Source organism: Siniperca chuatsi, linkage group LG24 (genome assembly GCF_020085105.1).
Source record: "Siniperca chuatsi isolate FFG_IHB_CAS linkage group LG24, ASM2008510v1, whole genome shotgun sequence".
NCBI classification, from domain to species: domain Eukaryota; kingdom Metazoa; phylum Chordata; class Actinopteri; order Centrarchiformes; family Sinipercidae; genus Siniperca; species Siniperca chuatsi.
In genome coordinates this window covers 2,589,417-2,602,245 of record NC_058065.1, presented here as the reverse complement: position 1 = coordinate 2,602,245, position 12,829 = coordinate 2,589,417, and the positions used below count along the sequence as shown (strand labels likewise).

The 12,829-nt window shown below is 38.9% G+C and overlaps 1 protein-coding gene across 20 annotated transcripts in view; it reads left to right on the top strand.

Moving 5' to 3' along the window:
* The window catches only part of LOC122872437 (CLIP-associating protein 1-B-like), a 64,337-nt gene that overhangs the window by 5,312 nt on the left and 46,196 nt on the right, over nucleotides 1-12,829 (top strand). For 19 of the 20 annotated variants that reach the window (XM_044188674.1, XM_044188682.1, XM_044188680.1 and 16 more), the window contains 6 exons: nucleotides 259-337; nucleotides 1,740-1,843; nucleotides 2,078-2,169; nucleotides 2,757-2,832; nucleotides 3,999-4,096; nucleotides 5,283-5,353. In XM_044188674.1, coding sequence (XP_044044609.1) covers nucleotides 259-337; nucleotides 1,740-1,843; nucleotides 2,078-2,169; nucleotides 2,757-2,832; nucleotides 3,999-4,096; nucleotides 5,283-5,353 — 520 coding nt within the window. Of the gene's footprint in view, nucleotides 1-258; nucleotides 338-1,739; nucleotides 1,844-2,077; nucleotides 2,170-2,756; nucleotides 2,833-3,998; nucleotides 4,097-5,282; nucleotides 5,354-7,609; nucleotides 8,233-12,829 lie in introns of those variants that run through there. The other variant, XM_044188684.1, reaches the window with a different exon arrangement.

Genomic DNA, 12,829 nt, shown 5'->3' with positions numbered 1-12,829 from the left:
CACGCTTGTATTTTGGTTTACTTTCATAAACCACATTTATTTTGACTTTGTCCTGTTTTTTTTTAATGAAAGCTCTTAGTTTGGTACAATTACCCATAATCCTTTGCAGCCCGTCTTCCAATCCATTGCTCCGGTGCTGATCTCATGCGGTAGTTGTTGTGAGTCTTCTCTATCTCGGATTTTGAGAGACTCTGATGCGTTTTATCAGTGTGTTTGCTTCATGTTTGTTTGTTTTTCTTGTTTATTTTCGTGTCTCAGGTGGTTTTGCTGGGGATGGACATTCTGTCAGCTCTGGTCAGCAGACTGCAGGAGAAATTCAGGACTCAGGTTGGAACAGGTGAGCTGCTTCGCATCAGTTCTTTGTCCATCTGGCAAATATTTAAAGTCAAAATAGAGAAAAATACAATATAGGGATTTTAAATCAGAGCAGTGAATATATCTGTTATACTGTATATAAGCCAATAAGCTTTAAGATAACAGTTCTGTTTTATTGATTAGAATAAAAATAGAATGAGTATTCGCTAAAATGTGTGTGTGTGTGTGTGTATATATATAGTTTCCATTGTGTATTAAACAATATTTAAAGGCATAATCTATCATTTTTGACTATATGAAATAAAAGTAGGTTAAAATGTAATGTAATTCTGTAATTATGTCATTTTATTACACATATTTACAGTATAATGTTATACCTATAATGTTTATTTATATCTTTTTACTCTTCCATATGCAGTTTAATTGAGTTTAAACTCATATTTTTTTTATTGCAGTCAGGTTTTTGATGAACACTTTTGATGTTCATATGTTTTTGTTTTTATTTTATCTGGATGTTTTTATGTTGTGTTGGGTTTTCATGTCCTGATCCTGAAGAAACTGTTTCATCTCAGCTATAAGTTGTTTTTTTAATGGTTGAAATGACAATTAAACTACACTTTTTGTTAGATTTTTTTTTATTACCTGCTTTATATTGTTGTATATGTTTGTGTGCTCATATTGTGCACTTGTTGTCTTTTTACCTGATAAGTTGATGACAATAAATACAGTCCAATGATATTAAATTGTTAACCTTAAAGAAATGTTGCCATACGGTTTATACGCTGGTAACTATCCCTTTAATGTCTCACGGTACACGTTGCCATAGTGATAAATGTTGTATATCAATGAGCAGGACTATTTCTTGGCAACATTGGATTTTTATATGATTTTTGCGTCAATGTGAGGATGTGCTGAGACTTTTGACATTCCTGACTGGGTTTTGTATGCAGTATAATAGCGGTGTGATAAAAGATATTATCCATATTCCCAACAACAATCGTTTTGGCCTCTAATATGTTATAAAATGTCTGTTTGTGGCATGTAAAGACACTTAGGAATTAGGTATGGGTAGTTTTTATATTGAACCTTTTGTGTTCTTGCCTTATTTTTTGCTCTAGTTGCCCAGTTTTCTCTTGATAATGTTAATAATGTGACTGTATATATACACAGTAATGGAAGGTCTGTATAAAATGAGACATTTAAGCTGCTAATGTTCACGTATATCTGCTTGGAATAAGTGCAGTAATACAATAAAAAGTCATGTACACGTAACTAAATGAAACTTTAGCTGAAAAGTGAAGACATTTATATTAAAAGAGCATGTAGAGCGAGCAGAGGAGATGCTTTCTTCACTGTGATATCGTAAACTCAGGACATCTCCAGCCTGTCGGTCACTTTCGTTCCTGTTCTCTGTGTCTGCTCAGTTTTGCCGAGCCTGATAGATCGGCTAGGAGACGCCAAGGACCAAGTTCGAGACCAGGACCAAGCACTTCTACTGAAGATTATGGACCAGGCTGCAAACCCACAGGTGCACACACATGCGTTTAAGAGCTTTTCAGACAGTGTTTCCAACAGCCTCCTAAACAAGACGACCTGTGGCAAATTCATCAAAGCCATCCACTGTTTAATCTCCTTTAAAAACTTTTACAATCTGTTGAAATGTACTAAATGCATACAGCGATTTCAGTGTTCAAAAATATGTTTTTGGTAGTATGTACAGATGTTGACTAAATGTGTGTGTATATGTGCTCTTCTTCGTCAGTATGTGTGGGAGCGAATGATGGGAGGCTTCAAGCATAAGAACAACAGGACCAGAGAAGGACTCTGCCTTTGTCTCATCTCAACCCTAAATGTGTAAGTGAAGAAAACATCTTCCAAATTTATAATATCATTTTACATGAGACTTCTACATTATGTGCACTTTTGATAGAAGCAGCTATTGTATGTTCTTCATTTTCAATCATAATTGGGAAAGAACAGTCAAAGATAAGTCTTGAATAGTGAAGAGGCTACTGGATTTTTCACTGTAAGAGCAGGCAAAGAAGCAAGAAAAAAGTGCAGACTAGACATTGTTTGGTCTATAAAATATCAAAAAAGAATGAAAAATGCATAATTTCCCAGATCACAATTTGACATCTTCGAATTGCTTGTTTCGTACAAACAAAATATTCAGTTTTCTAACATTTAAAACAAAGAAAAGCATCCAAACAAGCATCAGTTTTTTGCATATTAACTAACTGATTAAACCATTCATTGTTTTAGCGCTAAATAATATCCACTCTATGTATTACTAATGAGGGTGATTTTTGAAATAAAACAACACAACTTTTAAAATCCAAAGTGGGAATCGAATGATGATGCTTAATAAAATATAAGAATGTGTTTTTATGTGATGGTATTTTGCACAAAGGTTCATGTTATGTTGTGTTTTGATTTTTTAGGTTTGGATCTCAGAGTCTGACGCTCAGTAAAATCGTTCCTCACATCTGTAACCTCCTCGGAGATCCCACAAGTCAGGTACAACCTGCTGCTTCCCACCTGGACTTAAATATGTGGACTGGGCCGTAACAGCGGTGTTACTGGTTTTCGACTGCCCTCTGCTGGTCAAACACAAACATTACTGCTCAGACCACGAACCAGGATCTGTGTTCTTTCCAAATCTTCCTTTAGCACACATACGTTCACTGTGTTAGTTGATATATATTTGTAGAAAAAAAACCTTTTAGCTGTTGTTAGACACATGATACTTTGCAGGGACCAAACCTGCAGCCGTGGAGTCTCCTCTCTAACCACCCGAGCCCTCGTCTCCCCCGCTGTGCTCTGTGTTTGAGTTTGTTGTCTCCTGATAGGCTGCAGAGGTCTGTCATCACCGGAATCACACTTCCTCTTGAGGACAGGAAGCCGTGCCCATGAACTTCCCTTCCTGACCCCAAACATGTGCACTGAAGCACTTGTCTTGTAGTGCGTTATGAGCCATCCCAAAATGATGAGTGGGTTCTACAGGAACCACTTCATTTTTTTTTTTTTCATCTGGCCTTTTGCTTGTTAGAGGAAAGTAGAGACCAGCTGGAAACAAACAAACTTGGTTACTGGAGGCAATTTTCTAGTTTTTTTTGTATTTCTTTTAATTTTTCGGTTACACAAAGAGCATAAAACAAATAACATTGTGACAGAAGAGGCTGAGAAGCTGTAGGCTCATACAGTGGACCTCCTCCCGAGTTAAGAGCAATATAAAAAGCAGAACTCAAGTCAAATAAAATACATTTAAATACAAATGAAAAAAGGGAAATTGGAGACACACAAAATAAGCCAATTTGGCACAGTGATCATAAAAAGGGAAAAAACAGAGAAAAATACTTGGAGACTTGGAAAAAATACTTACTTTACAATTGAGTTATACATTTGATAAGATTTTTAGGAGAGAAAAATACCTTTATGCTATCACAGCAGCAAAATGACATCACAGCAAAGTGAATTAATTGTTATTGTTGAAAACAGAGTTTCTCTCATTTTAACATCATCGAATAAAGTATTAGTTTAGAAGAATGGTTCAGGTGCTCTTGAAGATTTAAAAAGTATTAGTTTGTTCAACAGTACAGGAAGAAAACAAAGTGATAAAATGTGCAGAACAGAGATAAAGTGCCTGAGTTTGTGTTCATGTTATTTTTATTGTCGACCCGTAGGTGCGTGATGGAGCCATGAACTGCCTTGTGGAGATCTACCGCCACGTCGGAGAACGAGTGAGAATGGACCTGGGAAAGAAGGGTCTACCTCAGTCACGGTGCGTTCAAATGCTCACTGTGAAGGTTTATGACTAACTTCTAAAGTGGAGGACTGTAACTAATTTCATTATTTATTAACCCTTGTGTTTTGTTGAGATTGGCTTAACTTGCGCTGTCAGACCCATTATTAACACAAACTATCATAAATCTCCAATAACAGAAATCCTAACAGACGTATTTGGGATTTAGGAGGGATATTACCGCTTAAAAGGTACCGTCAAAACCAATCACAGATATAGAGCGTAAAAAAATCTATCAAAATCATGTTTATAAGTAATTATCATCATGTATCCAGCTGATAAAACAATGTAAAGTATGTTTTTTTGAGATGTTAAAGAGGACCCAGGCTCTCCAGGAGCTCAAACACAACAGTAGGGCCAGTCCCTAAATTGATTGATTATTTATCTAGTCTATAAAATGGTGAAAACTGCAGATCACAAGTTCTCAGACTCCAAGGTGACGTCTTCAGATGTCTTGTTTTTTTTTGTCTGACCAACAGTCCAAGACCAAGAGAAGTTCAGTTAACAATGATATAAAACAGAGAAAAGCTGCAAATCATTTGAGAAGCTGTAACCAGAAAATGTTTGACAGTTTCTGCTTCACAAACGACTCAAATGATTAATCGATTGTCAAAATATCGATTGATTAATCGATCTAATAGTTTCAGCACTAGTTTAGAATTGTTTTTTTTTTTTTATGGTGACCAAGCAAAAACGTGTTTTTATATTTAGTTTAGTTCCACAGCACAAAGTCAACACAGACATTTTCATTTCAAATCTTACTTATTGACACAGAAGCTTCTCACTTTTTAACATTTTTTAAAAATCCAATCACTCCTTGAAATGACGGTTGTTTTCTCCCAAAGAGTCAACAAATGTCACCAATGTCTGGTGTTACATAGACATTGTGATTATTAGTGTTTGTTCTAAAAATATTACCCAACGGCTGTCACAGTCGCCCACTGCTTGCGTATTTTTGGATGCAGAGACTGTGGGCGACGAGATGTTACTTTGGCCTATTTAACGGCTCTCCGGGGAGTCTGAAATGAGCCAGTTTTCTGTTTTTCGGAGGAGCGGCTGCAGGCCTGAAGGCAGCAGGGCTGTTTATTTTCTGCTTTTCTCACTATCACAACACCAACTGGTGCTAATTCTCCGTCGTCGTCTATCCCCCCCCCCCTCTGTCCAGGTTGAACGTCATCTTCAGTAAATTTGACGAAGTTCAAAGGTCAGGGAACATGGTCCTGTCACCTGTGTCAGGTAAGATCACATCTCCTGCTCCACCTGCTGGCATTATGAGCTCGGTCGTGTATGTGGCACCAGTACAGTTTTATGCCCATAATGGTTCTGGTTGACTGTTGGGACCATTCAGTTGTCATGGCAGCATCGTTTTGTTTTTGTATGGTGTTGTATTGTTTGTTGTTGCGAGCGGCCTGCAGACACCAACATGTGACACTGCTAACACCCTCCAAAACTGCACCACTTTGGTTTATTTGTACACCTACCAGACTCCGAAACTTAAAGGGAGATTATGTAAATTCTCTGTTTGAGTAACTGCTGTTAATGAATGAAAGAATTGCACAATGTGAGTGTTTGGCACGTCATATAATGACTTTGTTAAGTTATTGAACAACAACCCTGTCAACACATTTTGTACTGTGCTGATTTCACTTTAAGTAGGGTACAATGTGCTGTACTGTACCAGTATAGGAGAAACTTTTCTGTGGAAAACACAGCTTTATTTAATCAGGTGAAAGTGTCAGTGAGATTAAAATGCATTTCAGAGGACCCTGATGGCCTAGGTGTTTAAGGTGTTGACCATAAACCACAGCGTCCCTGTTTCGAGTTTGTCCAGGGGCATTTGTTGCACGTCATCCACCATCTTTCTCTCCCCTCATTTCCTGTCATCTCTCTAATATTGACTCTCTAATAAAAGCACAAAACGCCAAAAGTAATACTTAAAAAAATGTATTTTAGGGGGAGAGACCTGGCTAAGATGGCAGCACAAAAACAGCGTTATGACAAATACAGTACAGACCAAGAGATGTGTCAAACACTAAACAAAAGATATGTGTAATTGGGAAAACAACAGTGTGTTTCTTCCATCTAATCTATTCGCTAATTTTGTTTATGTGGCTGACACAGCGGAGAAACACTTCACAGAGGTATGTGGTCAGGAAGGGCAGTGAGGGTTTTACTGCTGATGATCCAGCCTTGTGATGAAGGCTGATTGTGATTATGGAGGGGTTAGGTGGGGGTGGGGGTGGAGGAGCAAGGCTATAAGGTTTTTAACTGGCTAAGGAAGGATAGTAAGTTAGATAAAACATGGCACAAACACCTCCTGAAACATTTGAAGATCCTTCCCAAATACGGCCAGTGTTTCTGACAAAATGTGCAGTTACATTTATTCTATTATCTGCAAAAAAATGTATGTTTCATTACAGTATGTTTATCTCTTTTGGTCCTCTGGGTTTGAGATAGAGGCTGTAAATCTAAAAATCCAAGAATGTGAAGTACGAAACGTTACGACGACTGGGTGAATATCTTTGTTCAACAGTCACAATGAGCATGTTTCAGCTGGGAAGCCCTTGTCTTGGTTTCCACCGGTCTCGCTGGGGTGTGTTCACTGTCTTTCAGTCAGAATGCAACCTGAGCCGGTTTCTTTGTGCTCCACAGCAGGAAAAGCGACCCCGCAGAAGTGGGATAGAAAGGTTTGAATGGAGTGAAAAGCAGCGCATCAAGAAGCTTGATTTCTGCAGAGAATATCACATCCACAGTTATTAGCTGTTGACTGTGTACAAATTGAATTAGTCTTATCTGGTTCAGCGTTAAAACCTGGACTGAGTGGCATCAGACTGGTCTTTTAGTCTTTTGAACATATTGTCTCCCAGGCCAGAGCTGACAAGCCTCATCGCTGTGGTCACAAGGCCCAGCTTGCATCTCAGGGGCCCCTCAGCTTAAAGACAACACCACCTTCCTTTGGGGAAACCACACGAATTTGTCACTGAGATAATCTGACATGAAGGGAAGAGCTTTACCATACCTCCCTTGCAGTATTAGAAATGTCCATAAATGTCACAGTTTGTGATCGCTGTGATCAAAATGTACTAATTATCTTCATCACAAATGTGGTTTTAGGGCAGAGTATGGGGCAGTTTTGTGGGACAGAAATGTGATGTGACCGTACCTCAAGACTGCACTTTTCTATTTTCACAATTAAAGCATTCTAGTAGTTCACATGTTATAAGCTTTTAATGAGAAGCAGCCACAGGAAGTGTTTATTTTGCATTAATAGTGACTTAAAATCAGTGGACTTCATTCATTACAACACAGAGTGCACAGCAAATGAGTGCTTGGAAGTCATGTGACCGGATTGTTGATGGGGATTGGTCGAGATTACCGGCGTACTAATTTCTATGGTTGGGAAACAGTGTCATCTAAGAGAGCTAATTGCATTGTATTTTCCACAGTGTGTTTATCACATCAGCTTTAAGCTCTGCCTCAGCTTGTGTGTCTGCACCCGGATTAAAAAACGAAAGGTAGAACAGTTCAGCAGCCTTTCAACCCACCAGCAGTCACTTCAAAGAGATGTGGACGTCAGCACACTGACAACTGACAGAGCTGTTAATGTCACCTGAGCAGGCGAGTGGGAAGCATCACGCTAACCTGGAAAACGGGTCTGAGAGAGAGAAATGGACAAGACTGAGGAAAAAGCTGAAAATCATTCAGAGGAGAGCGTAAGAGACTGACATTAAGATACGAAGAGAGAATGAGAAACAAAGACAGGAAGGAAAGGAAGAGCAAGACTGCAAAACATGGACAACTGAAATAAACTGTAAAAGTGAGAATTGAGGAGAGAGATTGAGAAAATGAAAGAAAGGATTAAAGGAAAACAGAAAAGCTAAGAAAACCAGAGTAAAAACAGACTGAGACTCTTAACTCCGGCAGCCCAGGGCTCTTATTTTGTAGGAGTGGTGTCAGCTGTCGTCCTTACAGTCACAAGACCAGGTTGGAGGGGAAGGGAGGAGGCAGGCAGCAGTGTATCGGCTTCAGGGTTGGTGTCAGGACGCCACTGTTTCTCCTCCGGTAGACCCACAGGGGAGGGTGTCGTCTCGCAACGTCAAGCCGGGTCCCTGCAGGTAAATTTATCACATACAAGCAAATGTTTCATGTAAAGTTGAAGGCCTCTTCTTGAAATCAGCAAGGTTCATTGAGAGAATATTTAGCTGTCTGTCTGTGTAGTTGCTGTAGAAACTGGTTATTACCCAACTCTGTCAGGGCCTTTGTGCTCATAAGCCTTGATAATTGCAAAGAGATCATAATTGGGAACTGAATGCCACAAGTAGCTGAAGCTCAGTGATGCGTATAATCCCGCTGTTGTGCTCTGCTCTGCTGTTGTCTGTAGCTTCGGCATATGACGTGCGCGATTACGTCTGAAATATTTTGATAATTCGAGTTATTTTGGTAGAAATGCTTGTTATAATTTGAGGAACATAGTTTGAGGAACAGTACCATTTGGAAACTTCATTATTTCCACCTACATTCTTGTCAGTGTTGCTGGTTTTCTGTGTTGTTTACTGTCATGAAAGGTGATTTATTGCGCAGCATTACTTGTTTATAGTCATGTTAAGCTTCTGAGGGGTGTTTTGTAAAGTAAGCTTACTTCAGTAAATCAGGTTTACTTTCAGCAAATTCAGTTTCACAAAGGAGGTTTAAATAATTACCATTAATGATGATAATAACTTTATTTGTTTAGCACCTTTCTTGGCATAGAGGCAGTAATAAAAGTATACAGGAAACAGGAAAACCAGATAAATGAGATGAAATAATAAATAAAGTAATATAGCCCAGGAAATATGAATGCATACAAGTTAAAAGCCTTAAAGGTGCTGTTTCTAGCCGACGATTTAAAGGAAATACAGACGCTGCTGTGAGTATTGTGACCGGTGGATGATTCAACAGTTTATGCGCCATGAATGCACAGTCACCCTTGGTTGCAGATCTAGACTTAGGAGGTTTCTCTGCTGGCTAGCTTGTGCTCTTGTACATAAGGGCTCTTCATAGATATATCTTGGAACCTCTTACAAGCAATTAATTGATTTTAAACTGCATTCTTGCAGCAATGGGATGCGAGTGAAGGGCAGCTGTAATTGGGGGAATGCGTTCTAGTTAAAAGCCTTGCAGCTGCATTTTGCACCAGTTGAAACTGATTTTTACTGAGTGCAGAATACTGTATGGAGAGTTACAAATATAACTTTCTCCAGGTCGGCGTCAAACAGAAATGGTTTGATTTTTAGAACAAGACTACTCTTAAAACCCTCCAGACTAGCTTGGTCCCTCTCAGGGTAGTTTTCAAGTCCGTTCCTCCCCTGCAGTCCCTCAGTGCTGATGTACTGGGAACAGAGGTCACATTGCAGAACATATACAGTATAATGTTTTCATTTGACATACTGTAGACTGCAGTTATTGCCAGCTTTAAATATAGAGCTCAGATATTTGTTTTTGTATAGTATTCCAGTCCACATTTGTGCTTTCAGATGCACAAAAAACTTTTTAGCTTTAGGCTAATTGAGTACTTTTAAAAGTAAGTTAAAGCTAATAGATAAGTTGACCGATGTCTGTAGTCTAGTAGTAAAAGTAGCAATTTTTAAATACCATGTAAACAAAATTAAGGAAATGAAAAAGATACCCAGAAATACTTTTATTAAAGACAACCAGCCTGAAGGCATTTGAACAATATCTCCACTCTTTGGAGGCTGTTATGTCTCTTGTACAGACTAGGGCTGCAACTAGTGTTTATTTTCATTAATTTCATTAATTTTTATTCCATTAATCGTTTGGAAGTGAAAAATTTCCATGAAAATTACTTAAAGCCCAAGTTAACATGTTTAAATCTCTTGTTTTGTCCGACCACCAGTCGAAAAACCAAAGGTATTCAATTTTCTGTCGTGGAGGATCAAGAAAACCAGCAAATATTCACATTTGAGAAGCTTGAACCAGTGAATTTTTGGCATTTTAAATGACTAACATTTGAATTTTGCTACTACAGCTGAAACAATTAGTTTATAGAATATACTAATTGTTATTTTCTTGCTATAAAAAACCTGGTTGGGGTCTGCGTGACACTTATTGTACATATTGCATGTACATACATGTTGCACTTACAATACAAAGAAGATTCACAGGACTGATACAGGACTTGAACCCAAGATGAGTAATTAAAGAACTGACATTTCACACAACAATCTCAAATACGGGGACAATTCTCCTAAAGATGGCGCTATAGCAGCTTTTTCCTGAGCTTTCAACACCTCATGGCATTCTTTAGTGAAGTTTTGGGGGGGGGGGGACTACTGTCTCTGTTCAAGAAAGAGGTTGAAAGCTCTAGAAAAGGCTTGTAAATGGACCTTGTGTTAAAATTATTTTGTCAAACAACTATTCACAAGCTCAAGAATGAACTTTGACACTCAAACCACCCTTTTTAAAATCGATTTGGATGTATATTTTACTGGTGGGGAACTGCTGTGAATCCAGCTCTGAGGGTTTTGTGTGCGTCATGCAGCTCCTGCAGAGAGGTGTTGAGAGACGAGGCCAGGTACTCGCTGCCAGCAGGACTTGGGTTGCACAGTTGGAAACCTCCTGAATAATGAACACTGTGCAGGGACAGAAAGACAGGGCACCATGCACCAGTGAAGCTCTCACAACTTATACAGCATTTATGAAGGGCTAGAAAGTGAAAACATCTGCAGTGGCTCACTTGCTGCTGGTTTATTTCATATATATATAATATATCATGAAGATATATATATGTGCTGGCCTCCAACACACCTATCACACATTTAGGTGTGCAGAGATGTGTTACTGAAACCTTCCTTTATATTACAACAGTATAATTTACACTGGTACTCTTCTCTGCACAGATATACAGAGCACAACAAGACGTGACTCACAACATAACAGGAAAACTCCTCTCCACAGTATAAGAAGGATCCCAAACAGGAAAAGGTTTACTCTTAGCAGGAACAGAGACCGATTTGACCCTAAAAACCTAACAAGTAAACAAAAAACACAACACGTCTTAAAAGTTACATATAAATAAAGGCCCTAACTAGTACAATTTCTCATTTTTAAAGGGAAATCTGAGGGAAAGATGCTGAAAATTGTTCCCTTTAGGTCAGTGGCTCGCTGTATGATAGGAACATGTGTTTATAGAAGCGTTTGGACAAATTAGAAATATAAAGTCCAGCGGTGCTGAAACAACAACTCAAATTGACGCAACAATTTTGATAATCGATTTAGCGTTAAGTCATTTATCAAGCAAAAATGTTAAAATATTCTCTGGTTGCAGCTTCTCGAATGTACAGATTTGCTGCTTTTCTTTGTTTTATATCTGTGTAAACTGAATATCTTATGTTTTTTGGAAAACCAAGACATTTGAGGATGTCACCTTGGACTCTGAAATAATCAACAGGTAACTATAAAGAAAATAATTGTTAGTTATAGCCCTGCATCTAACAATCTCAACAAAGTCCTTGCACTCCAGAAAGTCTTATGGACAGGTTTGTCAGATCATAACGTATATTATAAAATCCTGCACGCTGTCGATCACTTGTACTCACTGAAGTGATTAAGTGTGGGGGGGTTTTGTGGGGGGGGTTTCTTTCTTAGTTGTTGCCCTAAAATCCGGAAGAAAATCTCCACTTAGACTCAGAGGTGCATGAAGGAATCTGAGCTGATCGGGATGAATTCGGAGGTTCTTCCATCAGCGCCATTTAATCAACTTGTGATTTATTTATAAAAGTATTTATTTCTCAGGCGAAATAACTGGAGCTTTACTTTCTCTCATCTGTTTTTTAGTCAAAGCAGTGGGTGGATTTGTCATTGTTTTGTCAGCCAACTTCCTGTACTCTTTGTTTATCTAAAGACTGATGGTTCATGATCACCTCTGTTGCTTTCTCTTAACACCTCGTCCGCTGTAACTCAAGACTCTTGCTTGTGGATTTGCTTTGTATGAATGCATTTTAATCTGGTGAGAAAGTCGTGAATGAAGCCCGATAATTCTGTGGGAACGTCACTCCCGCTGTTGTGATGTGCAGGAGAATGGCAGGCGTGTTTCCCACGTCATTCATTCAGCACTAAAAAGGCTGAACACAGCGTAAATCGTCTCGTGTCCACAGGCTGAAGCTCACCTTTGAGCTCATTATTATTTAATGCGGTTGATATTTTCAACGTTGAGGGAAGCAAAAAGTGATTTAAAATAAGATGCTGTGTTTAATTTTTATGAGTGGGAAATGAATAAAAACCACCTGCAGGTAGAGAGTGTGTTTTGGTTGATTTTGATGAGCTTGTCCTCCTAAAACTCTGCTGGGACTCTGAGCTGCTCTCCCACGCTCCCTCGTTTCTTCCTTTCTTCAGTGACGCAACACTTTGCACTTCTGAACGCCTCACCTCTCCCCGGTCATTTTGTGAATTTGCATCGGGGAGATCAGCTGTCAGACTCCATCAGGCTCCGAACTCCCAAAGACTTTGAGACGCTGCCAGGAGGAAAACTTGTGACCTGGCATCCAGAGGAGGGGCACAATCAGTCACAGTCACTTTGTTAGATTTGTTCGATCATGTTCATCTTAGTCTTTTTGATACGAGCAGCTGTTGTCATAAAAGTTGTGAAAGTTAAATTTCACATGTCAAACACAATTTCCTCGGACGGTGAAAACACTTGTATGATGTCCTCTGTGA